Consider the following 27,791-nt stretch of genomic DNA (forward strand, 5'->3'; position numbering starts at 1 on the left):
TAATAAGACATTTTTACCAGTATAAGCATAATATTATAATATGACAAACAATCGAAACAAGTAGAACTTTTTTTTAGAATAAATGTGTATTTTTTAAAACTTCACCATCTATTACATCGCATGTATCTTACTTAGGCAATAAGGAAACATTTGCATAAATTACGGAATTAATTACGCATGAACTTATGACTACAATTTAAAGAATGGAGAAAGAAAATGAGCAGCGTTGTCAGCAGCTAGCCTAACTATAAGTAATGTTTCGCAAGTAAAATGTTACTTTTAATATACACTTTAAAATGGAAATAAAAGTTAATTCTGGAATCAAGATTAAATAGTGCCTTAATAAAATATTAAATTACTATCACAGACAACGCTTGTGAAAACTACCACACCAAAAACATGAAATAATTTAGTCTTTTGTGGTAGAAGCTGATAACACTGGAAAATGGGATTGTTTGTTCGGCTTTTGGTGGGTGTCAGTCGCTTAGTAATTTTTTTGTGTGTTTAATTATAGAAATAATCAGTGATACCGCTGCCTAAGTGAATAGAAGATGGTGTAATAATTATGTGATATAATTGTAGTAACGGTTGTGCGTTGTGTATAAAAAGCAGTTTCTTCCGCCATGACAATGGTCCGTGCGCTCAGGAAGTATCCCGCGGCACTTGCCATTTATTTTGGGTGTATCGCGTTGTGTTATCCAATTCTAGGTAAGTATTTAAAACAAATGTTATATTCCAATCATACAATTTTATACAGCATTTATTGGAGCCATTAGTTATGCTAAATAGAATACCTTTACATGAAATGCTGTTTTTTTTTTGTTACAAACAGCGACAGATTTTAGCATCAGTGCGAACGGAAGCCTTTCCTCATTTATTTTATGTTACAACGGTTCTACAATTCTGATATATAAAACTTTTTTCGTTGTTACGAACTTAATAAACAAATGTTTTTTTTTTATGTTTATATCATGTTAAATCTAAAGCAACGTCAAGTTCCGTTATCATGCTGGTTTAATGTTGATACGAGATTACAACGTCTTCATTTAGAATAGTTTGTTTATTTACATTAATTTGCATAGATTCACGATTGTTTTATTTTGAAAGTAGTGTCATTAAGTTTTTTATATAACTGTTTTGCATATTTTATCACATATGTGTTATATTGGAACTAATTTGAATAATCTTATTCATTTTTTATTGGATTACATCTATATATATAAAAGAAAGTCATGTTATTTACACAATTTATAACTCAAGAACAGCTGAATCGATTTGACTGAAAATTGGTGGGCAGGTAGCTTAGAACTAGGAAACGGACATAGGATAATTTTTACCCCGTTTTCTATTTTTTATTCCGCGCGGACGGAGTCGCGGGTAAAAGCTAGTTTAGAATAAAGGTTTGGTTTTCTTTTCTGATAATATAATTTTTTATATTACAAGTTTTATCTTGTTTTTTAAACAAGTTTTATTTTATAGAAGAAGCCACAAAAGAGAAAAAACTATGTTTCCCAAAATTTTAAATAATAAAGATTTGATTGTTTACAATACCAACTAAAAACATTTCCACAAGTGAACAACTCATATAAGCAAGGGATCTAGACTAAAGTTTTAGCATATTTAACAGAGATTTACCTGAATAAATGTTGTGAATGAATTTCTAGTTGTATAAATTACATTTATTGAATGTAAAGCTAATGTGCTCTTTTTTATTTTAAAGTAACTGTATTTTTTCTATTATCTAAAGTTGCTGCTAGTTGTAATTTTTTTTGTCTTTTTTAATTTCTTTATGCTGTAAACCAGCAGATGGGCACCTCTGAATTGGCGCAACCGGGTCAGGTTGAAAACCAGCTCCACATGGCTATGCCTTGCGGTACACGCTGAGCCTGCAACCCATTGTTATAACATTTTTTTTGTGTTATTAATGCATGAAATATTGCATTTCTGTTCCTTATGATGACAATAAAGAAGTTTTAATTTTATTTGGCTTCGGTGCATTTTTATTAGATTTATTATAAGATGTATCACATGCTTGTTAGTATGTGTTCTACTTGGTACTATGTACATAATTATATAAGTACACTTATGTGAATGCAGAGCATTCAGATACATATCGAAATTATTCCCACCGGATGCAGCTGAAATTAGAATTTCAATATCTTTGAAATTAATTCCAGAACAACAAGTCACGGGTATTTACAATTCCAAGGCTAAATGTGCAGTGGAGTTCATCATTTTGCATCAATACTTTGCCTTTTATGAAGTGTAATAAAAAAAATTGGAAGCTGTTGTTGCATCTAAACTTATACGAGATATTTAAACTCCTATACAAAGACTGCATCAAGCAACAAAGTGCTTCAATTCAAAGACATTTGATATATCAATAGCTGGGATTTAACTAACCAGATCATACTCACAAAATGATACCACTGGTATTGTCTTGGTTGTGTAGTTTGTCTCTTGTCAGTAGTATTGATAATGTGCAATTATGGTAAAAATGTTTAAAGGAAATTTCTCATATTGGCTGCTCTGTAACTAGTATTTGATTCACTTTGGCTTCAAGCACTCGGTTTTAAAGGACTAATAGTTTTTGTATGGCATACATCAACCACAGTTTGTAGTATCTGTTAAAAATGTTTGTAACTATTTTGAATCGATTTATTAATTTTGGTTCTTAACATTTGTCATTAGTCTTATCTATTGTTTCTTTTTTTCAAAAAAATAAAATGGATGATGATTTGTTTCTAATATTTTGACGGTCAAAGCCAACGGGTAAGATTTATCAATACAATCTTACTAATATTATAAATGCGAATGATTGGATGTATGAGTGTTTGTTGTCGCATATCTTCAGAACAGCAAAACAGATCTCAGGAAAGAACACATAGGCTTACTAAGTTGTTTTTAAAAATATTGCGCGGAGGAAGTCGCGGGCGACAGCTAGTCACGTAATATATTGACTATTGTTTGATCCATGCTTCAATCTAACTAGTTTATAAAGAATATGTTGTAGAAAACATTACAATTAAGATTGTGTACACCATAATTAATGTCATGCTAGTAGAAAATTATCGTTATATCCGTGTGAAAAGCCCTTAATAGGCGCAGCTTGCGTCCGTATGATTTTTTTAATCATTTTTATGACGCACATTCCGCCTGCATTATTCAAATGTAAGACACGATATATGAACTAAAAGGAATATTAAAACTGTCTCTTTGCTGAATAGACGTAAGCAATTATAATAAAAAAAAATCTGTTGCAATCGTAATATTCGTAAATTATAATTTGAGTACTTATATATTAATAGTAAGGGATTTTGGTGACTATTTACTATATAAATTATATATTACAAGTATATAACAAACATGCACTGAATCTACTCATGTAATGTACTACCTACGCCGTTTTAATACTCACACCTCTATTATTAATAACGTGCGTGTCACTGAGGTGGGGGAGTATCTTCATTGGGTGTATATTAACTAGGGATATACGTTATTTATACTGCATATGTATTTCTCCTATACTATTGAATATTCACTGTAATATTGGTGACGGAAACAAATATATGACAACTAATTTAAGGTACGATTAAACTACGACATTACACACGGTCGGTACTCTTAGTGTCGAATGTCTCTTTATGAACACGAGTGGCTCTGATTGTATAATTTATACACTATGATTAGTGTCGCGTCAACTACTGTGTAAAAATCCGTACATGTGTAAATAGTAGAAATCTTACTAATGATATAAATGCGAATGTTTAGATGGATGGATAGATGTTTGTTTGTAGGTATCTCCGGAACGGATCTTGATGAAATTAGGCACAGATGTAGAACATAGTCTGGAGTAACACAGGCTACTTATTACATTTTTTTTCTTCTGCACGCACAGAGTCGCGGGCGACAGCTAGTATCAGATAAAATAAAATTAGTAGTCGACATTGACCGCAGCCCTGTCGACCGTAGCTGCTCCATATGTAATCTGAAACTTCAATTGCCTGAGGTCGATTCTTACGTATCGCTTACTTTGTGCAAAATAATACAAAATCACATCTCGACGTCAAACAGTTTTGTGTATTTAGTGTGTATGAGTGTTTTCATTTGGGTTTCAACTGCAGGGACAATTGTTTTTATACATAACTAGCTTTTACCCGCGACTCCGTCCGCGCGGAATAAAAAATAGAAAACGGGGTAAAAATTATCCTATGTTCGTTTCCTGGTTCTAAGCTACCTGCCCACCAATTTTCAGTCAAATCGATTTAGCCGTTCTTGAGTTATAAATAGTGTAACTAACACGACTTTCTTTTATATATTTTAGATGTAGTCTTTGTTTTGTTAAAAGAAATGACTGGGATGTCTTTTATTTAATGTATTACTGTAGTTGTTCGGTTAAACGATTAACCGTGGGTTTCTGATACCAAAATCCCTGCTTAAAATCTAATATATAAAATTCTCGTGTCACAGTTTTCGTCACCGTACTCCTCCGAAACGGCTTGACCGATTCTCATGAAATTTTGTGAGCATATTCAGTAGGTCTGAGAATCGACCGACGATCGACATCTATTTTTCATTTTTTTTTAACTGCGCGCGGACGGAGTCGCGGGCGACAGCTAGTGTTTTATATAAAAATTTTGGTATCAGAAACCAACGGTCAGCTTATTAAATTAGGGTTAAGATCGCAAAACATGAAGTAGTAAGTTCAAATAATTTATTCGATTGAATTTATAATTACTGACTTTAAGTTGAGATGGCTTAAACAATGTTAGAGTATGCAAAACTCTAAAATAAAACATGTTCTGTGTTGAGAGACTGTTTTTTCCTTATGTTTCTATCCCATTTAGGATAATCGAATCCTAATACGCCTTCAATCTATGATACGATGCAAATTAATGACCTAATTTATTCACTAATTAGTCACTAATTAACAACATTGTTGGTTCATTGCCAACAGTCGGTATGACCATATCGGACTAATGGATTTTTGACCACACCCTCATAAGAGTAGAAACTCGTAGGGTGATAGTATCGTGCTGTACTAAGGGCATATATCTTAATACTTTTATAAATCAAATCTTTATTTAAATACTAGCTGTCTCCCGCGACTCCGTTCGCACGAAATTAAAAAAAAACGTAATAATTAGCCTATGTGTTCTTCCAGACTATGTTCTACATCTGTATCAAATTTTATCTAGATCCGTTGAGCCGTTCCTTAGATACCTTCAAACAAACATCCATCTATCCATCCATCCAAACATTCGCCTTTATAATATTAGTAAGATTGAAGTATATTCGATAAACTAAGCTTGCTAATTACCTAATTGATCCAAAAGGATGATAATGTTTGCACTAACTTATGCATTTTAAAGTCTGTTCTGTTATGAGTAACTGTTGTTTTCTGAGATCTAAATCTGTATAAAAAACAAATCGTCATCCCTGTCATTATCTTAGACAAAACAGCAATAAGTTTTAAATGGAGATTTTGGTCTCAGAAACTAACAATAAACCGGTTTAAGAGGTGTAAAAAAACTTACAAAAATTTGCCAAGTTGGATACACAATCATGATTCAAAATTAAGTATTAGGAACTTGGTTTTGGATTGTCGGAAAATATATTAAGGACGGAATAAACATTGAATGAAAATGGAAATGCAATAGTCATCCGAAATACAAGATGGCGATAAGCTTAATACAGTAATTGTCACGGTTCATCTGAGATTCTTTTCCTTTTTTAGGCTTATATGCATTTGAGTGCTGGCATAAATGCATAATATAAGAATGTTGGTGGTGGTCGGTGGTTACTGCACGCCCGCTAAGGTGCAGTTCCTCTAAAGTTACACTCAAACGTGCGTAATATCAGAGGAAATGTACCTTAATTATAAGATCTGGTGACGGATTGGCTACTCAATAAAATTAAGTCATTATTATTGTATTCGGAATACAGGATGTATATTTCATTAACGTGATGTTATCGAGATTCTTGTTACAGCAAATTGTCTATTCAAAATGTTTGCTTGATACAGAATTCTTAGAATAAACCAATTTATCAGAATACGCGGTTAACCGAATTTCCTTTTACGATGTTCAATTTGGACTTTGTGAATGTTTTAGCTAGTTTTGGATTTAAATACTATTTCAGCACATGACAAGTAATAATTAGCATTATGCATAAGAATAGTAATTTTGATGGATTTCCTAAATTTGCTTATTTAGTACATTTAGCTAAACAAACTATATTTAGAAATATAGATTCGTATCTATTATGCCATTTCATAATAGACTAATATTAAATATGTAGATATGAAAAGAGAATGTGTACTAGTATTGATGTTAACAGTTATATAATGAAGAGTACCTTCCAGCATTAAATATCGAGATTACGCGTTGAATTTCGTAGTAATGGGTGTCCTAATTGGCACCGGGATCAATAAGTCTCGTACTTTTTGATCCATTTACTATTGCTAACGGTGATTTCAATATATATATTGTTTTTTAATAGGTAATTTTTTATCATAGTTCCCAAGCTTTATTTGCTCGTAGAACCTTTTCAAAATTTTATCGATTTTGTGAACTTGTGAATGTTTAACTTTATTATCGCTTAGTACAACTCTGCCAAGTTTTTCTTAGACCTACAAGGATTCGCTAGGATTTTAGGAATCACTGGTTTGAGGGGTTAATCCCACTATCTTATGTTCGACAAACCGTATAAACAATTGTGCTATTATGCGTGTTTAGTTAATTATATTGTATCCCGTTGGCGCGTGTTTATGTCAAAAGTGAAACCGGATGTAATGGCTCGCTATGCAATTACTACCGGTTGACTGCAGTCATATGACTTGGTTAGTTTATAGAAATTAAATATAGTGAAAGTGAGGTTTTTTTTATAATTTTGTTATTTTAGGTTACAGCATTCATATGAGGAAAGTTTTAATTTGATTTGAATGACAGAAAAAAAAAATGTTATCTTGTATTTTTTTTAAATATTTTATAAAGTGGCAAACGAGCAAACAGTTACGTGAATTCGTCGAAATCGTTATCCATCCAGATTTGTAATTGCAATTGCGTTACCTACTTCGTTTAATACTACGTTTAATAGAAGAAAAAGGAGACTCTCAGAAAGAGCATATTTCTTCTTCCAATGTGTCCTCTCCACCGTCAAATCCACTTCTTCCCATTCTTACCTTATAAGCAAATGGTTGGTAGAGAAAAAGGACAAAATCGGGCCTCTAGCACGCACACTCATTAGAGGTAATGCGGAATTACTTCCACATCACGCCTGTCTTCTGTGTGGTCGTGGTATTTAAACGACCAGTGGTCTTTGTTAGTGGTCGTTAGTTATTTGAGTATACAAATACAGATTGACAAAAATTCAAGGAAATACTTACTAAATAACTCTTGACTCTATTTGTTACAATAGAATTTATCAATCATATATGTTGATATAATAACGGAAGCAATCTTGTTACAAGGCGCGCGCGCGGCGTTCAACTTCCGAATAATCGGAACCAACGGATGACATGTTATTGGAAGCATTCTGAATGACGTAACACTTATCTTCTAATATATAAAATTCTCGTGTCACAGTTTTCGTTCCCGTACTCCTCCGAAACGGCTTGACCGATTCTCATGAAATTTTGTGAGCATATTCAGTAGGTCTGAGAATCGGCCAACATCTATTTTTCATACCCCCCCCCCCATTTTTTAACTGCGCGCGGACGGAGTCGCGGGCGACAGCTAGTATGTATAGATGATCTTTGTATAGATGATAACGACCTCGTGGCCTAGAAAAGTGTGAAGCTTTTGTTAGTATGTAATTTTTGGTGCACCTTTACTAAATCCTTACCAGCTGCATCCAGCTGTAATATTATTGCTTTGGAGACGCGCGTTTTAACTTGGAAAAAAATCTAAAATTTGTGAGTACAACGCATACAAACACGTTAAAAAAATCAAATGTTACAGTCAATCTGTACGTACATTCATTCGCTGATTGACTTTTATTTGTAGAATGATTTTAAAAATGAATGTGTACTCGTAGAACTTGAACTATATTTCATCTGCTTGACCCAGATGAGTCAGAGTGAAATTCAAATTAATTAAATTTGTGAATTTCCACTTCATGTGGTCTTTATCATATTTCTGTGCTTCATTCAAATCTCACATTTTCATTTAATTCACACTCAATTTTAGCTGTTTTTCAAGTGTTTTTTTGTCTAATTAGAGTAGAACTTGCTTGTCTGTAGGAGTCTTGATATTGAGTACCGTTACTTAAATAAATAGTTTCCTAAATATGATATTTGCAAAAAATAAAACATTTTTTGAACTGATATTATAAAGAAAAAAGATTTGATTGTTTTTTGGAATAAACAGGCTCCGAAACCAGACATCACACACAACCACTTTTACTGTTGGAAAGCAGCACTATCCCCTGGTGATAGGCTATATTTATTACTAGATTTTTCTGATTCCGCGCGGACGATGTCGCGGTTAACTACTAGTATTATATAAACTAAAATAAAAACAATTATTATAGTTTTTGGACGGTAGGGCTCAACACGTAAGTCTTTTCGTCGATCATCATGAAGTATTACCATATAGTTCCGTTTCACTTGTGCGTGCGTTCGTGTATCACTTAAGATTGGCATTGTCTTAAGCTGTCGACAATCAGATGTCGGAGCTGTCTGGTAATTAGTGGGAGAGTGAGCGTTGGGGACCCGGGGTGTCTAGACACCTAGGGTTGTCTCCTGCCGGCTGTAATTTTGATTATGTTAATTATAATTCATAGGCAATTTGGAATCGTCGTTACAATGATTTGTTACGGTATATTAATTTCTAATTTGTTTACCGGTAGTTCGAAAGCGATCTGTTGCAGGTATAGGGAACTATTCCGAACCCATTCCCAAAGATCTTGTCTCTTCTTTACGTTATCTTATGAATTCCACTGAGAATATATACGAGGCAGGACTTATAAAATAATAATGTCGTCCTTTCAACAATTTAACTATTCCAAATTAACCTACAATAGTCATTATTTAAAATATTTATAACGCTACCAACCCTAACTGCATCCCTAGCCACCCTCGTTCAACAACGTATTGTGTATTGGCGGTGGATTTTTGTATGGCTTTAAAGTCGCAAAGCGTCAAGCGACGTCGTGTCTTATTCTTTTTGAGCGTGTCTTTCAAAGTTCCATAATACCCTCCTAGTAGTAACACGTGCAGGTAACTACCAGTGCCAGGCGCATTTAATGAGTCGCATGTTATGCTACTTCTGTTATACATTTAACAAGATGGGAGTTAAAACACGGTATACTAAAGTAGACAAGTGACAGTTATCGCATAGGTACAGTCGAATACAAAATTCAACTCCGTAGCACGAATTATATGTCTGTTGGGATTAAAGGGTCGAAGATTCAACTAAGTGACATCGTACCTGGTGTTGAGCATTGTGTAGCTATTTGTATTATTACGTGTAAATGAGATAACTTTACGCATAAACATCTATAGGGTGGTCCGCAGGACGTTGGTCCCCTTTTCCGCTGTCAGCAGATCCGATTAACCGGTTGAGTCACAACTGAGTTATATCACCTATGACGTAGGAGTAGTGAGAGGGCGCTATCTGACAATTGCTATTACTAGAATCAAACTTTATGACAGCTTGTTGTTAACTTCGAGGGCGTATCTGTGCTGGTCCCACCAGGTGGACCCTACTGGAGGAAAGCGCACAAGTATGGATGGCACTGTATTTTAAAGAAATGTCATATGATTAAATTATTAATAGTTCTAGATAAATACTAACTGTAGGTAGCTTATCAACTGTAGAATTCTTTTAATATAGGGGTAATTGTATACATTTTTTCTAAAGAACAAGCTGTAGTAAGCCGGTAAAACTTCCACTGGAATACACTGGGTTCTGTAAAATGGACTAGAATTAAGTACGGTAAAGTGTAAACGCACTCTTACACAAGTCTAACGTTACACCATTTGACTCCTGCGGTTGCTGTTACGAAGTAAAATCGTTTTGACAAGCGTATTTATATTGTATTGCATTAGTTGTTTATGGATTAGTTTCGTCTGTTTAAGTTATATCGATTGTTATTGAGAACAATGCGGTCGTTTGACCGTGGATATAACCTGGATATTAAATCACCAGTGAAATTTATATAAATATTGTCTTGCGATACGAATTTATTGCCAATATTAATCAAATCTTAAACAAAAAACCAAAAACATTAACTACACTGACACTTAGAGGAAGAACACGAATAGAATGAAACCTCACTCGTCAAAATCGGGTTTATTTTTTAAGCTACCGGAGGTCACAATGGTATTAACACATATAAAACAGACATACCCCGGAAAAAAATAATTTTTCTAAGTCAGTCGGGTAATGACATGAAAAAGTAGTAACAATGTCAAAGAAAAATTCGGTAACATTGTCAAGGGCACGGTTTACGGAACATAGTATACAGCTAAGTAAAGTAACTCTGTCGCAAGTGTACGAGGCATTGAACTCGATATGAAAATAACGGACTATCCATTCTCCGAGCCTGTTACGTAACAGCGCACTCGACAGCTGGTGCTATCAAGCCATAAAGTTAGATTTTGTTTATTTTTTATGCAGCCAGCTTACCCGTTCATTGTTTAGAGTTTTTTTTCTTAAAGTGTCTATTGGCATAAGCTCACCTGATGTAAGACATTGTCCATTCATGCCACAATTCTTTAACTTAGTTAAGTAGACATTATTAATGGTAGTTAAGTGAACAATCTGTTGTGATTGTGAGAATTATACTAAATACTAGCGGTCGCCTATGACTTCGTCACCGCAGAATTTAAAAAAAGTAGCTTGTAATATTACCGCGTGCATCAGGTAAATTTCTGTTAAAGTCTCGTCATAATCAGTGCGGCGGTTCCGGACATTATCCGGAACAAACGCGACCTAATGGACAGACAAAAATTAAAAAAAATTAGATGTTCAATATCAGCAACGCAAATTCGTCATGTGTCCCAATTTTGTCTTATAATTTCGGGTTTATTATAATACAAAAATCGGATAACCTTATAATGATCGATTTTATACTTTAATTTTCCAGAAATATGATCCAGTTTTATTTGAGGTCTATATCTGTGGAAGTACAAAATGATTTATGTGCTTATCACTTGGAAGTGTTGATAAAAAGGGAGAGTGTGTGCGGGAACGGGAGCGTGTTTATCTCAGTTATAAATAAAGAGTTGTAACAATGCATGCTGTTGGAATTAGTTGCTAACATTATTATTGTTTATGCATTTCTATTTATAATTTAATCGTGTTACAAATGAAACATTGAAACAACGAATAACGTCAATAGTTTTAGGTTAACATCGTAAATATTTCTCACAAAAATATCCTTAAGTAAGTGATAGCAAAACAGAAGGCTGGTGATTTGAAATATATATATTTTTAACCGACTAATAAGAGGGTAATGACCTTCTATAGCCTAAACAGAATTTGACGAGTGTGGTGTCATTCGATTTGTAATTTCCCCCGATTTATCAAATTATTCGAACTTATTGTTTTCTTTTAATTTACAACTAAAAAAAACTTTAAATATGATTGTTTATAGCTCGTGGATTAAATTGCCGAAGAAATTTTCTCATGTTTGCACATTCAACGGTCTCTATACAGCTTTTGGATGGAGCTTTCAAAATGCAATCAACGACCCCCGCCTCATTTTCGAGTAGTTTCATTGTTCTGTCCACCATCAAAGCCCCAAAGTCGTTTGTAATGTCCCACCCCTTTAATACTTTAAAAACTACCTACTCGTTTGTGTTAGATCGAAACATGGCCCTTTTGAACTAATAATTACTAGCAATCAAACATATAAACTTTGCTGAAACACTCAGAATATTGTAATAGTTTCTTAAGCCGTTAGTAACAGTGGTTTAATGTTCACGAAGAGAGACCTAAGTATAGAATTAGTATGACAAAACTACCCTCAGGACAACATTAGTAACGACTAAAGTACTATTTACATTTGAGGTCGCTAGTAAAACGAATGAATTAAACTTATACATGATTTTTTATGAAGCCTCATTTTGTGTAATATTTTAAACTAAACTACCGCTTCCGATACGCCTTTTCATTTCCGGACTGATAAATTATACCGGCATATAACATTGCAACCGGAACAAAAATATGACTAAGCTACAAAAAACGTAGACAGTGTTTCAATTACATTTTAGCTTAAACATATGTCAACTCTTTTACCATATGCTGGTGTTAGGCATTACAAAAATCATTAGTATTGAAATATGATCTTGTCGAATAAATAAAAAAATACTTTTACCGGAAGCAGTTTTGGTGATACATATTTAAGGGCAAAACCTATTCTTTTATAACCACGTTAACGTCCATAATATCAATCACCGACGCTCAAAGGGTTAAAAACACGTGTCTAAATAAACGGTATCTAATTGTATATTTGTTGGGTATGAATGGGTCGGCTCGACCGGTGAAATGCCAAGACCACGCAGAAGATAGGCGTAAAGTTCAGCCTTTTCTCATGAGAAAAGCATGGAGATTTGATGGAGGAGGTGACATATAAAAAGTGGAAATATTTGCTTTCTGTGTGTCCCCTCCTCCATCGATTAAAGATAGGCAATGCGTCTGCTATTGCGGATGTCTATGGGCAGTGGTCGCTTTGCTTTCCTATTGCGGCGAATTCAGGTTGCCGCTTGTTAGTTTACCGCCTTTTAATATAAAATAATCTTTTAAAGTAATCAATAGAATAAAGCTTATGTTTTTCACATATTGATTTCGACGCAATAACTGATTTAATTATGCTGTTTACTCGATAACTTTTCTGTTATCAAAGAGATTCTGTATTTATTTAATAGATGTCTCAATACACGTGCTGCTAGTATAGTATAAATAAATCTTTGATCGGTCGTTTTATGTCAAAAGAGAAGGGGAAATACGAGGGAACTTATAATTTATTCATAAGGAAATTCCCGAAGATATTAGACAATCAATAAAAGACCAATCACAATGAAAATGCTCTTTGTTTCCTATATCTAATAAGGATAATTTTAGTGTAGTGTAAGATAATTTTGTAGTACTAAAATATGTACTTTATCTTTGTATTTGTTATTTTAACACGTTATTTAATTATTTGGTCCTATTTTTTTCTTTCATTTTTAGATTATAAACGATAAGAATAAAATAATCGTTTAATATCTTAGGATGTGCTAACGTAGATTAAAATAATATGGTTTAGTCTGACTTAAATAAAATAAAAAAAGATGCAGTTTATTTACCATATTTCTTATTTGTACTGAGAAATATAGATCATGATCCGATACTCGATGTTTTTGCATTGACCACAAGTAATTTTAAACCCTAAATATTGAGAATCCCACACGAATAAGGCTTCATATATCCAAAACCGAACAGTTTTTTTTTCGCGGAATTTCGACGTGATTACATAACGAAAAATTAAATACTCAAATTGCATAGGTTCAACTAATACTTTAAAGTTTTACTATCCTATAAGTTTAAAGCTTGACCAAGAATAAGGCAATGAAACTTGTATATTTTTTTCAACAAAAGACCGCTGTGTATTGTTTTTCATGTACACTCAACAGTTGCTGAATGAGGATAATATATTCTTTTGTTCTGTTTATATTATAAAATTTACTGACTTCTCAACTTAATACTAGCGTTGGTATAATATGACATCCATGTAGATGAATAAATCTTTTGAACAATATAATATTATACATGCTGATCGTATAGAATAACTTAGTCGGCAATGACAGGACATGTCTATAAAATTGCATTAGGTATAGCAATTCTGCGATGGTTCCACATTCGGGTCTCGGGCTTATATACTTTAATATGTTACTGAAGTAGAAACATTGTATACACTTATGTATACAATGTTTCTTCTACATCTTAATAATGTATCTTGTAAGATATGATGGAAGCGCCCTCCATTATTGCCTTGGTAATTGCCACACATGACACGTCTACTCTTGTCGGTGGCTAGGTTAGAACTGGCAGATTATTGACTCCGGTTCCGTGCTCGCGCCATTACTCATGCGCACTCGAGACATTGTGGCCACCATTGCTACATATAATACACTCCTCTACAATATAAGTATTGTCCGTAGCTCAAAATGCACCAGAGATACTTGATGTGTCATCACCTAAGGGCGATGTGGGGAAGGAGGTCAACCTCAGCTGCAGCGCGGCGCCGGAGACGGCGGACATTCTGTGGCTATACCAGGGCGAGCCGGTCAAGCTTGGCGACAGGTAACAGGCTTTTGTGTCATAGTTTGACAACAAGTTGTCTGTAAAAATGGAACGAGTTGTAAGTGTAATAATCACATCAGCTATGAAAACAAAAAGTGAAATTATGGTTTGATTTAGACCTCTGAAATTACTTATTCGTTCTTTTGGACCCATATTATAGTGCGCAATATTTAAAAGTTTACACTGACCTTTGGTGAATTCAACAATTGATTAATTTATTTCACAGGATCAAAGTCAACACGGAAGAAAGGCAGCTACAAAAGAAAGACTTGGACGGCAATCCGCAGAAGTTTAAAATGTCTAATCTGACGATAAACAACGCGACATCACAGGATGCTGGTAACTACACCTGCATCACTCAGCTGGGGGAGGCGAAGATCGAGAGGATCTTGCTGCTTGATATGAGCTTTCCCGGGAAACTGGTGAAGAAGACGCCAGGGCCCATTAAGCAGAATGCGACTGATCAGGCTAATGTCACAATGCAGTGTGTTTTTGAAGGTAATTTATTTTGAAGTCTATGCTAAAAATATTATCGCTTAGTAACAAAGGTTAAAATATTATTTGGTCATTATGTATTTATTATATAAATTGTTTTAAATTATTACATTTTTACTATCAACAGTTTACAAACCGGGCGAAGTAAAATGGTGGAAAAGAGCGAAAGAAGACGAAGCTATTGAGTTAGATTCGAGAACGGGTAAACAGCTGGACTTGAAACAAATCGAAAGCACATACATCCTACATATAAAGAATCCAGAAGATAACGGCACGTACATCTGCGAAGTGTTTGATCCTGTCACTTCAACGAACATCAGCGGAGAAATCGATGTAATGGTCTACGCAATCCCTTTAGTTGTCATGGACACAGTCATCCCAATAAGTTCCTCACAACTGTTCTTGAACTGGACCATCCGAGCGTACAACTCACCAATCAAAAGTTACAATCTAATGTACCGAAGGTTGCCATCAACTGACTACAGTTTATACACGAGAGAAAAGATCGGAGTCAAAAACATTTCATTTGTTATGGAAGGTTTGGAGAAATCATCCTCATATCAACTCAAACTGGAAGTTACGACAACATATGGACAGAGCAAGCCACATGTTTATGATACTATAGTTAAGACTTTAGACAAAGATCCAATTTTTGTACCTAATATTACTATTAATGGATTTTCGGCTACTTCAGTGACTATAGGATGGGCGCCTCCGCCTGAAAGTATAGCTGAATTGATACACTACTATATATTGGAAGCTAGGAAGAACGATGAATCTCCAAGACGGGCGTATCATTCCAGAGATAGCAGGAATCTACCGTACATGTTTGATAATTTGGAACCGATTAGCACTTATATATTTCGGGTAAGAATATTTTGATTAACTTCTTCTGGACAGACTGTTAAAGAATCACCTTCTATTCTTTATTTTGGAAAACAGCTACCTGTTTTTAGAGGGTTTTACCGAGTGTCAGAGACTACTAATAAGTTACTCTAGCAAAAGAGCAAGAAAACAATACTATCTTTAACGCTTTTGCACTCATTGTCAGAGATTTGTTACAGGTCCGTGCGTGTTCCGACTTCACAAAGCGCTGCGGCAACTGGTCTGAGGAGGTGAAGGCGATTACCTTAGGGGGCACGCCGGGTCGGCCTAGCAACGTCACTATACATTGCTCTGGGGGGTACATGAACCTCACCTGGGACCCCCCACTTAAACTCAATGCGGAAATAAAGGCGTATAGTGTAAGTATTCTTCATTTTACAACAGTTTATTGATTTGTACTAGTATAAATATTTGGTCAATGAGTTTCGATTCTATTTATCTACTACTTGAATAATGTAAGGTTATTTTTAACTCATGTTTTTTGTTTTTTTATCGGCAGATGAATTTGAGCGGGTTAGCAATATTTAGAGATCGCTTTGGCAGACTGCAAAAGGATCCGTGGGGACCTATGTACAGATCTAAGACCAACGATACTAGGACTGCACGGTATGTTATATATATTATCATGAACATAAAAATTCAAAGAAACACCCAGAGTTTACTTAAGCAATCCCTTAATGTGATTTTTTCATATCTTATCTACATTAGTGGAGCAGATAATTAATAAATCGTAATATTTTCTTATAAACATTTATAAATATTACTTTATCTTTGACTACAGCAGATGTCATAGAAATTATATATTTATAAGTAACTAGCTTTTACCCGCGACTTCGTCCGCGCGGAATAAAAAAAATGCACACAAGATAAAAAAGTTCCTATGTCCGTCTCCTAGTTCTAAGCTACCTCCCCATCAATTTTCAGCTAAATCAGTTCGACCTATCTTGAGTTATAAAGAGTTCTTTTATATATATAGATTAATTTAGTATTTTGAAATAATTTCAGCTTTGACGATTTACCTCCGAACACAAACTACACGGTGCGTCTGAGCGCAGTGACGCGCACACAGCGGCGCGGCGAGGAGGAGACGAAGCACTGCACCACGCCCCCTGTGCCGCCCGCCCCACCACGCTTACGATGGTTCAAGGTTCATATTATACACTTATTGTAAATCTATCTTATTTAAAATATTACTTTTATTATTTACTAGCTCACGACCAAGACTCCGTCCGCGCGGAATTAAACGTAATAAGTAGCCTATATGTTCTACCGGACTATGTTTTACATCTGTGCCAAGTTTCATCAAGCTCCGTTGAGCCTTTCCGGAGATACATTCAAACATCCATCCATCTAACTAAACTTTCGCATTTATACTATTAGTTAAACTAGCTGACGCCCGCGACTTCATCCGCCGATGTGTTCTTTCAGACTATGTTCTACACATATGCCAAATTTCATCAAGATCAATTTTGGTGATTCCTTTAAGAAATATCCATTCATCTAAACATTCGTATTTATAATATTAGTAAGATGTGAAGTATGTAATAATTTTACGTGTATTTATTTAAAATTCTTTTCTACGTTATTTACAGATCATTGAAAATGAAAAGTACAAACTGAAATTAAATTTGCCGCGACTGTCTGAAAGAACTGGACCGATTTGTTGTTACAGGTATATATTGCATTGGTTCTAGAGTGTATCGTTCTAGTGTTATTGACAAGATTTATGACTGAATGTGTATAGACCATTTCAATGTTTTTGGTGGCTCAAGGTCCCTCCCTCTTTATTCCTTTACCTCCCGCTACAATTCACATTTTGTTCTGCGTAGTGACTTGTAAACTCCGAGTTCCGAGCCGTTAAGATATTTGAATGAATTAATATTCGTAATTTTTTGTTAAAGGATATTCATGGTGAAGCTTCTACCTCGTACTGAATGGAGTAAACTGCCATCGCCGAGAGAAATCAGCATCGTGGATTACGAGGAGGCGCACGGTGTACGACCCGTACTTGGCGCGTATCTAGCTGATGTCTTCTCACAGTAAGTGATACAGTATAACAACATTCAAAATTATTGGTGGCTCGAGCACATGTCATAAGTGTGGAAAGTAGACATCTTAAATTTTGTTCTATGTAGTGTCTCGTGTCTCTTAACTTGCAGTTAAATTTGGATGGAATTAATAGTGAAGTTAAATAACCCAAATCTAACCTAACTTTTCCTTGTTCTAACTTAATACCTAGACTTCTGTAACGAGTTAAATTTTATTGTTTTTTATTGCTGTGTAATGTCTGTCTTTTTTCTTCTTCCTCCTTCTTTCTTTCCTTACATTTTCTTCAAAGAAAATGTAAGGAATGACATGTGTCACAATAAAAAATCACATTTTATTAGGATCTGAATGCGGTTGTTTGAAAAGTATTATTAAAATATGTTTTATTTATTTTTATCCAGTGATAAATTCCCGCCCATGGCTGACTCAATGGATATGATAATGGGGGATGATAGACCTATCTTCAGTTCTGATGACTCCACATTACATAGTGATATGTGCCGGCGATGCCTCAAGCGACCTCGCCGCCCCTACTATGACCCCCCACCCCCTAAAGTGACTGTCACCACCACCACAACACAGGCAACCACTACAGAAGATGAACTATTCGATGATGACATGTCCACTGATGAACCGGAGATCAAAAGAGATAGGAGATCTTATCCCGAAATAGAAAGGACAGATAAGTATGTCTATTTTGTCTAAACATTGCTTAAACATTTACAAAAAATTAATTTATGATGTCCCAAAGTCGTCAACTGACAAATATCTATCAAAATACTATGTTTCATAATTTTTTTATGCGATTTTTAACTTTAAATGTTGAAAGGTTTTAATATTTTTTTTATATTAAGCAGGGTAAAATATACACAATTACAATAAAAATTTCTATAAACCTAATAAAATTGTAACATTCTAGTGATTACACAAGAAATCCAATGATGGGTGATAGTATGGAAGATGATTTCAAAGTGAAAGACGGCCTCCTAGATCCTGTGGCTAATTATACACTATTCGTTGAAGTGATCCGTAAGTAATATACATTACTTACTCAGTATGGAGTAAAGTTAAACTAATCTGTATATAATACGTAATGTATGTTACAGCTGCGGGTCGCTTGCAAGATGAACCAGTGTATAGTGAATATGTGAACGTCCTAATGCCTGCCCCCAACCCCAGAGGACCTTCGCCTGATGAAACAATACAAGTCGCTATAATGGTTAGTATTGGTGTCTTCATACATTTTGGCGGCTCAAGGTCATCGGTATCCCCCTACACCCCACCTAATATATTCTACGCAGTGACTCGCGCGAACTTAATATCCGCTAAGATGTTTGAATACTATTATACTTTACACGTAAGCCATACGTGTAATGTATGGTAGACAATTTTTCTTGCAGAATTAAAAAAAAAAACATAGTAACAATTTACTATATCTGACAGTAATCTATCTCTGTATCAAATTCTATTCACATCTGTTTAGTGGTTTTGGAAATACTTGCTAATATCCATTCATAAATCCATCTGAATTAGCGAATCTATATATATATATATATATATATATATATATAAGAAAGTCGTGTTAGTTACACTATTTATAACTCAAGATAGGTCGAACTGATTTAGCTGAAAATTGATGGGGAGGTAGCTTAGAACTAGGAGACTGACATAGGAACTTTTTTATCTTGTGTGCATTTTTTTTATTCCGCGCGGACGGAGTCGCGTGTTAAAGCTAGTTTATAATATTATTAAGCAGTTTAGAGATATTTGCCGTCAATAGGATAACAACGTTCATCGTAAACCAATATAATTTAAGAGAAATCACAAAGTTAGCGTGGTATGGATATATTATCCTGAGAGATGATAACATCAAAAAGAAAGTAATGAGATAGAATTTGGGTGGCTTCAAGGTAGAGGAAGAGACCGAAGAAAGTATGGATGGATTGTGTGAAAGAGAACATGCGTAAGGAATCAATTCAGATATGATGGCTGATAGAGATGTATTTTCGCTATTAAAGTTGTCATTACAAGTTTGAAATATCCCTGTTTCTTTGTTCCAGTGGACCTAGTACGAATATTTGTGACAATCGTTTTAGAATTTTCAATAATGTCAAAATGTTTCATGTATTTCACGACCGATAGAGGGCGTTGCACAATTATTCATGATGACGTCACTGTAATCTTTCTTTTTGTGACAGGTGTCATGTGTAGTTGCGGGACTGTTGGTGGTGTTAGTGGGTGTCGCGTGTATTGTACATTCGCGACGTTCACACAAGCTGCCGCCACACGTACACGTCGAGATGAACCCGTTGCAAGTCGCATTGAGGTAAACTATTCGCAACCTTATTCGAACGGGCGTTTTTTTTAACGTCGCGTCTTTTGTGCGTTGTTAACAGCTCTCCAGCGACGAATGTTTTTAAATTACTTTTGTTCTATTCGCCAAGCGCCCAAAATATGTTTTAGATGCGCTCCCGTTTGATATGGAAATGATTTTGTTTTATGTCAAAGATTTTTTAACGCGCGATAAAAAAACGCCCGTGCAACCTAGGGGTAAATTAGGTTCGTGATACCTAGTATTTTTTATCTGCAGTAAAGTTCTGATCTTTTCAAATATCGAAACCATAGTTATTGGTAAAAATCATGGAGTAATTACGAATAGTTAAATTTTATCACATTATGTCCTTTTTTATACTATCTTTTTTTTATAATTGTCTAATATTATCTTTTTTACCACAGATACGTGGTGGGGTCTTTAGGTGGTCGTCAGCAGTTGATTACAGCAGTGCCTCCTGATATGCCACCCATCGCGAAGGAGGACCTCGCAGCCGCGTATGCTGAACGACAGGCTGACTCCGACTATGGCTTCCAGAAAGAGTTTGAGGTAATTTATCTGTTCTTAAATATATGTATGTACTAGTAATTAATAAAAAAAATAATTTGATTTTAAAATTTCAAATAATGAATTGAAAAATATATGGGATGAATTAATTTCACGGTGACCGAATGTATATTGTAAGTTTACAATAGTCAATTTTGATTAGTGTACTTATTTTTCTTAATAAGCTTCATCATTTCATATATTATTAATTAAATTTATTACTAAGTTTCATTTAAAAACATATGCATAAGCTTGTAAAATAAAATCCCTATTCTTTTAATTAGTAATTTAGTGTTTTTTTTTTACTTTATTTTGGTGTCAAATTTATTACAAATTTGTTTATTTATGCATGAAATTCTGCTCTAATAATATTTTTATCATTTTTTTTTTCATAATAAATGTGATTTATTTTTTTCTTTCTTATTTATCCCCGCTCGAACCGGGTATGTGTGTTTTAAATTGTATTTAAACGGGCAACCAACTAATCAAGTTGTTACAGATGCTGCCCGAATGTTTCCCGGATAGGACGACGCACGCGTCTGAGGCCCGGGAGAACCAGCCCAAGAACCGGTACCCGGATATAAAGGCGTACGATCAGACCCGGGTGAAGCTGTCTCAGATCGACGGTATATCCGGTTCAGATTATATCAACGCTAACTACGTTATGGGATATAAGGTTAGTATTGAAATTTAGATATTTTTTTTTTAATTGTAGGCGATTAAAATTAACTAAACTTTTTAATTTTTTTTCTATCTGTCCTATTCTGCTAACAAAGGATCCGATGGAATCTAATCAGGTACTTGCATGAATGGAAAAAACCCTTAATCAAATTTAATTATTTTTATTTTATTTTTTGTTGAACGTATTTTTATTTGAGAACTATGACGTCACTACTTAGGTTTATTTAAACTGCAAATTCTTATTTGTTAATTAATTCCAAGATATTTTATGTTAACTAATATAGGAGCGGAAGAAGTTCATCTGCGCTCAAGGACCAACGGAGACGACTGTGAACGATTTCTGGCGCATGATCTGGGAACATGGATTGGAACTGATCGTGATGCTGACCAACCTCGAGGAATACTCAAAGGTTAAATGCTCCAAGTACTGGCCTGATGATTCACGAGGACCTAGAGCCTTTGGAAATATAACCGTTTATCATGTATCGGAGAAAAGGTAAATGCTCTTTGAATAATTATTTTTCTTTTTTTTCTGTTAAGGAACTGTTTAAATCCGCTTAATATGTTCAGTGCAATGTTTGCTTTCGTACAAAAAAATCCTTAGATGCATGTGTTTAAGAGCTAGTAATAAAAAATTGTATGGACATAAAACTGTAAATGACTGGAACCGGATTCACTCGGGTAACAAGTGATAAATTATTTAAAAATTCCTTCACTAGTTATGTTTAACTGGAACAATCAAATTTACTTCAATATAAGTATGAATAATATTTCATGTTTTTATTAGGTATTCGGATTACATCGTGAGAGAGTTGAGAATTACAAAGCAGCCTCTGAACTCTGACGGACAACCTGTCATTGAGAATAATGGCATCAAGAGAAATGGAGGTAAATATGACCGCCGCCATAACCAACCGCTTATATTTATTCATTGATTTTTTTAAGCTGCCAGTTATCTTTAAAATAACGATTTAAAAAAAAAACAGTGATAAATCTAGCTTATGCCACCCGGGGATATTTTAAATTACCAACAGTGTAAGAATTTTTCAAAACCATTTAGTAGTTTCGGAGCCTCTTTAATGCAAAAATCAAATCTTTCCTCTTTATAAGTAATCATCATCAGCTCACTATACGTCCCCACTGAGAGGCTCGGAGCCTACCCTAAGTTAGGAGTGACTAGGTCATAGTCAATGCTAGCCAAGTGCGGGTTGACTTCACACATATCATTGAATTTCTTCTCAGATATGTGCAGCATCATGATGTTTTCCTTCATAGTAAGAACATCGGATAAATGTACATATGTAAATCGAAAAGTAAAAAAAAGTTATTCAATATTACTTGTTTATTTCTAGATTGCAAGGAAGCTGCGGATGGCAGTCATCCCAACTCACCACAGACTCGAGGCGAGTCTCGTCTAGTGCGACAATACCACTTCCTTATGTGGAAGGACTTCGCTGCGCCGGAGCATTCTTACTCCATATTGAAATTTATTAAGGTAAAATTAATAACTAATTTCTACAGCTAATCATTTAGTTTAACGTTCGATGAGAATTTTTAATGATTTAAACTTCAATTTGATATTTAAAATTAAGTACAGTAATCTTACTTCGTATTATGAAATGCGGAAGTTTGGATGGATGGATTTTAGAAAGTATCTCCTGAACGGTTTTACAGATCTCGGTCTATTTTGTCCTAATTGTAAAACATAATCTGTAAGAACACATAGGTTACTAATTATACATTTTTTTTTAATTCCACGTGGACGTAGTCCCGGGAAAAAGCTACTATGTTTATATAGATATAAATTATTGGTAAAAAACTGATTTAGCAAATATTTCTATTCACATGAAACTAAATGTGATAAAATTGTATTACAACAGCGTGTGAACGAGGCGTGGTGTAATATGGTGGGGCGACCAGTTGTGGTTCACTGCAGCGCGGGTGTGGGTCGCACTGGCACGCTAGTAGCACTGGACTGCCTGCTGGAACAGCTGCGGGCCACTGGACATGTGTCCGTTTTCAACACTGTCGCAGAACTTAGACGACAGAGGAACTTCCTGGTGCAATCTCTGGTGGGTTATGACGTTATAATGTAATTGTGTAATCTTCCCAATTGAAGATTACACAATTACAATGGACTGACTAAAGTAAAAATTCTAACATTTTCACGTGACAACATTATAAAGCACTTTATATACGATCAAATTATTGCTAATAGGTTAAGGTACGATTTTGTCATATTTGAGATGTTTAACTCTTGATGACATAGCAATTATGAATGTGACTTAAAAAGGGATACCATTTTTTAGCCGACTTCAAAAAGAAGGAGGTTATCAATTCGACTGTATTTTTTTTTTTTTTTTTTTTATGTGTGTTACCGCGAATCTCCGCCCCTGGTGGTCCGATTTTGATGAAAAATATTTTAATCGAAAGGAAGTGCTTGCAGGTGGGTCCCATTTTTTTGTTTTTTTTTTTAAATAACTAGAAGACTAGTAGATTTTGAATATAGCTTCAAAATTTGTTGCCAAAATTAGGGACATTTTTGCTTTCAGCGCTTACGTAGGCTAAACTATAGGACCTACATAAAAATGATGTATGGCGAATTGTAGCTCTTTAAATGTGCTAAATAAAAGTCAGCGATAGCATATATCTATCTTTTATAGTTTTCTCACAATAACCATTTTTTTTTTAACGATGCTATCAATAAATTGATATCGTGTCATAACTATTGATGTTTTTACAGAAACAATATGTATTCGTATACCGAGCGCTGGTTGAGTACGCGCATTACGGCGATACAGAGATTCCTGCCTCGCGCCTCAAGGCTAGCATCGACCGCCTGCGCAATACTCCCGAGGGCGCGGACAAGTGTCTCATGGAGCACGAGTTTGAGGTACATTGCTCGCTTTACAAACATTACCTTTTAAATGTCACATTAGTTGATGCGCAATGTATAGGCGCAAAAACAAAAACATCGACATATGCCACATAAAACTGATGAAATGAAAAATGTTCGATGTAAATTGCTTGTTAACCAATCATTAACAGCAGCTATGATTTATATATGACGCGCAATGTATACATAATGTTCCTTAAAACTCTTATTTGTAGAAGATGATGAACAGTCCAGTAGCGGAGGCTGTCAAGTCGTGCTCTGCGGGCACTGGTGAGGAGCTGCGCGTTCGCAACCGCAGCCCCGACTGTCTGCCCTACGACCGCAACCGTGTCATACTCGCGCCCATACCCGGCAGGGACTTTTCTACATATATCAACGCATCCTTCATTGAAGGTACTAAGCGTGCACGATAACGTGATATCTAAATCCGATGACGTCACAGCCAAGACGTAGAATAATGTAGAAAATGTAATACACTTAACATAAATTTATGATTCAGTGTTGATGTTATCTGTGAAAAATAACATAGTAACTCGATCTGATGACGTCATAATTACGGCAATAATTTTAGCTAGCGTAGGAATGAGAAGAGGAAGCTAGTGAAGATTTTACTTTTGTATTTATGTAAAACTAGCTGTCTCCCTCGACTCCGTCTGCTTGGAATAAAAAAAAAACTTTATTAGTAGTATGTGTTCTTTCAGACTATGTTCTACCTCTATGCTAAATTTTATCGAGATCTATGCAGCCATACTAGAGATACCTTCAAACAAACATCCATCCATCCATCCATCTAAACATTCGCATTTATAATGTTAGTAAGATTAATGTTTTGTTTTAGCGTATGACAATTCGGAAGGATTCATAATAACTCAAGATCCGATGCCAAACACTATCATGGACTTTTGGAGGATGGTGTCAGAACATAATGTAGCGACTATTGTAATGCTCAGTGAGGTAAGTAAAGTAACCTAAACGACTGATTTTAACGAATAATCGTGGGTTTCTGAGATTATAATCAACGTTTAAAACACATTGTTGTCTTTTTTTTTTTTAATGACAAGGTTGAGTATATGTTATATAGAGACTAGTTGTCGTCCTAGATTTCATCCACGCGGAATTTAAAAAAAGTAATAAATAGTCTATGTGTTCTTCCAGACAATGTTCTACATCTGTGCCAAATTTCATCAATATCCGTTGAGCCGTTCCGGATATACTTTCAAACATTTTCATCGAAACATCTAAAAATTCGCCTTTATTTTAAGATTTTAGTCTCAGAAATCTATAGTAAGTTTTTTAACTATAGAGGATTTTTTTTTAATCTAAATTTTTGTTAGCTTGGTGAAGGCAAGTGCCCACGATATTGGGACGACGGCACAGCGCAATACGAGCACCTATCTGTTGAATACGAGGAAAGCGAGTCCTGCCCGTATTACACCAGGCGGCAGTTCAGGGTCACCAATAATAAGGTAACCCTTTATATATACCTACTAATTTGTTACACTTTCACATTCAACGTTTGCTAATACAATATAAAGAACATCTGAGTAAATAAAAATTAAATAATCCTTTCTTTTCAGAGTGGCGAATGGAGTGAAGTACGACAGCTACAGTACCAAGGTTGGCCGACTGCAGCGGGTCATGTTCCTGAGGTGACTCGCGGTCTGGCTGAGCTTGCTGAGCTTGCTGCACCCCTCGCCCCGCCCACAGACACCACGCGGCGACCGCTGCTCGTACACTGCCAGTGAGCTACAACCCTAAATACCTAAATATTGTAATAGGAGGGACAAGTGACTGAAGTCAGACATCCTTAATTCTAGTTTACTAGTACTAGCTGACTGCGGCAAAGTACAGGTTTTATGTGAGACCTGGCCGTGGGAAGTAACTTACAACTGCAGTAGACTAACAAGCTGACAAAATGTCATATGAATGTCAGGTCTTAATTGACAACCGTAAACTCAACCCTTATGTGAGAAACAGTATAAGCAGTAGTAATTAAAAAATTGCTTACAAAAGATGTAGGTGGTGCAGTTTTCTCACTGAAGAAAGAACACCCCCCTAATTAAATTTATACATCGTTAGGTTTTGATTGGAACTAGGTATCGGTATCCGGGAAGCCTCGACTACATGGTACTTTATAGACTTTATGTGCGGAACCTATTTTGTCTTCGATACAAAACCTAGGTGTCAGAAACCTTCTGTTACTGGTGTAATATAAACTAACAATGTTGTATGTTAGCCTGGGCACGGAGAGGTCATCACTGTTCGTGGCTCTGTGCATCTTGATCTGGCAGCTGCGTGTGGAGCGGCGTGTTGATGTCAACTGCGTCTCGCGCAAGGTGCGCTCGCAGCGGGCGCGCACCATAGACACCTTTGTACGTACCATTCATATTACTAAATAACTCAATGCATATCGTCCTTTAGCTAACAACACCGCATTTCATATCAACTTTACAGGAGATGAAATTTTTTTTAATAGACAGTAATTTCTTAAAAAAATAAGCTATTTAGCGGATAAGAAATATTTATATCTTTAGTTTTCGTCGAATTTCTATTTTTTAACTTTTTTACTATGAGCGGAATGAGCAGCTCAATTAAAATGTGAAAACCGTCAATTTTTGACTTGAGCGATTTGGTTAACCTAATGGACAATATGGAGCGAGATAGAACAATGATTTGAACAAGAACACACTACTCTACAAACAACCAAACTCAAGAAGAAATCTTTACTTTCAAATAATATCAAGTTGTTCGATTCAATACTTCAGATAATTATATATAGAATTGTTATTTACGTGTAATTTCTTTGTTACAGTTACAATACGAATTTCTACATCGTGCCATATTGAATTATGCGGAGCTGCATAATCTATTAGAAGACAGCTAAGCTAATTTGACAAGTAAATGTCACACTTAATATAATTGTATAAGATCGAAAGTCGCTTGGCATGAGTTCCTTCAGTATAGCGATGATGAAAAAGTACCATTTTTTATCTGTGCTCAAAAACAGCTGTATTAGAATGTTCTTGTAACAATTATTTGTATAATTATGGAATTAATGATTATTTTCTTGTATTTGTACAATTTATTTATCTAAAAAAATCGTAATACAATTATCATTTTTGTTTCGCATGTGAATTTAAAAAAAAATCGTTTGACATTTCAAAAAATATTCAATTAAGACATTTTCTAGACTGAAAAAAAAAATATCCCTTTAACACTTATCAAGAAACATAAATGCCATTGTAAACCGGACTCGAATATTTTGTTTAAGGTGCGAACTTGCTCATTAAATTAAACATTATCCTAATTCAATGACATTTCAGATTGACATGCTCTGTCAATGTCAAAGTGACATCTGTCAGTCAACTGTCAGTGGCATTTTTTATTATAGCTCAATAAATTTGGTTGTATAGCGCGTTATATCTAGATTAATTTGATAAAGCCTAAATATACTTTATATGTTTTTAGTAAGTTCGAACCGGCCGTAGATATAGATTACTATGGAACATATAACTGCTAACATAATATATTTCTCGTATCGCTTGACAGCTTACATGTAGTTTTACAAAACTAATCATTTTCTCAGATTGTAGTTTAAATAAGTATATATTAAAGGGCA

At 34.9% G+C, this 27,791-nt stretch overlaps 1 protein-coding gene across 3 annotated transcripts; it reads left to right on the forward strand.

Annotated features, from left to right (window-relative positions):
* The first annotated feature begins 455 nt into the window (after positions 1 to 455).
* Positions 456 to 27,173, forward strand: LOC106709090 (tyrosine-protein phosphatase 69D). 3 transcript variants are annotated; one of them, XM_045683848.1, is made up of 26 exons: positions 456 to 708; positions 14,150 to 14,291; positions 14,518 to 14,789; positions 14,914 to 15,653; positions 15,851 to 16,030; positions 16,171 to 16,277; positions 16,677 to 16,818; positions 17,264 to 17,343; positions 17,573 to 17,710; positions 18,119 to 18,403; positions 18,637 to 18,746; positions 18,824 to 18,936; positions 19,916 to 20,043; positions 20,454 to 20,598; positions 21,086 to 21,271; positions 21,561 to 21,772; positions 22,064 to 22,164; positions 22,629 to 22,771; positions 23,157 to 23,348; positions 24,020 to 24,169; positions 24,388 to 24,565; positions 25,011 to 25,126; positions 25,507 to 25,638; positions 25,750 to 25,913; positions 26,409 to 26,544; positions 26,985 to 27,173. In XM_045683848.1, exons 1-26 carry the CDS (start codon positions 624 to 626, stop codon positions 27,054 to 27,056), a joined length of 4,449 nt encoding a protein of 1,482 aa, XP_045539804.1. In that variant the 5' UTR covers positions 456 to 623; the 3' UTR covers positions 27,057 to 27,173. The 3 variants fall into 3 exon arrangements, with proteins under 3 accessions (XP_045539804.1, XP_045539805.1, XP_014356272.2); XM_045683849.1 differs by having other exon boundaries at positions 21,095 to 21,271; XM_014500786.2 differs by lacking the exon at positions 26,409 to 26,544 and having other exon boundaries at positions 26,985 to 27,076.
* The last annotated feature ends 618 nt before the right edge of the window (positions 27,174 to 27,791 follow it).

The sequence above is a fragment of the Papilio machaon genome, chromosome 23 (assembly GCF_912999745.1).
Source record: "Papilio machaon chromosome 23, ilPapMach1.1, whole genome shotgun sequence".
In the NCBI taxonomy this organism is placed as follows: Eukaryota; Metazoa; Arthropoda; class Insecta; order Lepidoptera; family Papilionidae; genus Papilio; species Papilio machaon.

Excerpts from the sequence above, each read along its gene's own strand:
- LOC106709090 (XM_045683848.1), top strand. The coding sequence starts at position 624 with ATGACAATGGTCCGTGCGCTCAGGAAGTATCCCGCGGCACTTGCCATT. Across the intron at positions 18,404-18,636 it reads GAAATAGAAAGGACAGATAA|TGATTACACAAGAAATCCAA; the intron begins GTATGTCTATTT and ends GTAACATTCTAG. Across the intron at positions 20,044-20,453 it reads CCGTTGCAAGTCGCATTGAG|ATACGTGGTGGGGTCTTTAG; the intron begins GTAAACTATTCG and ends TTTTTACCACAG.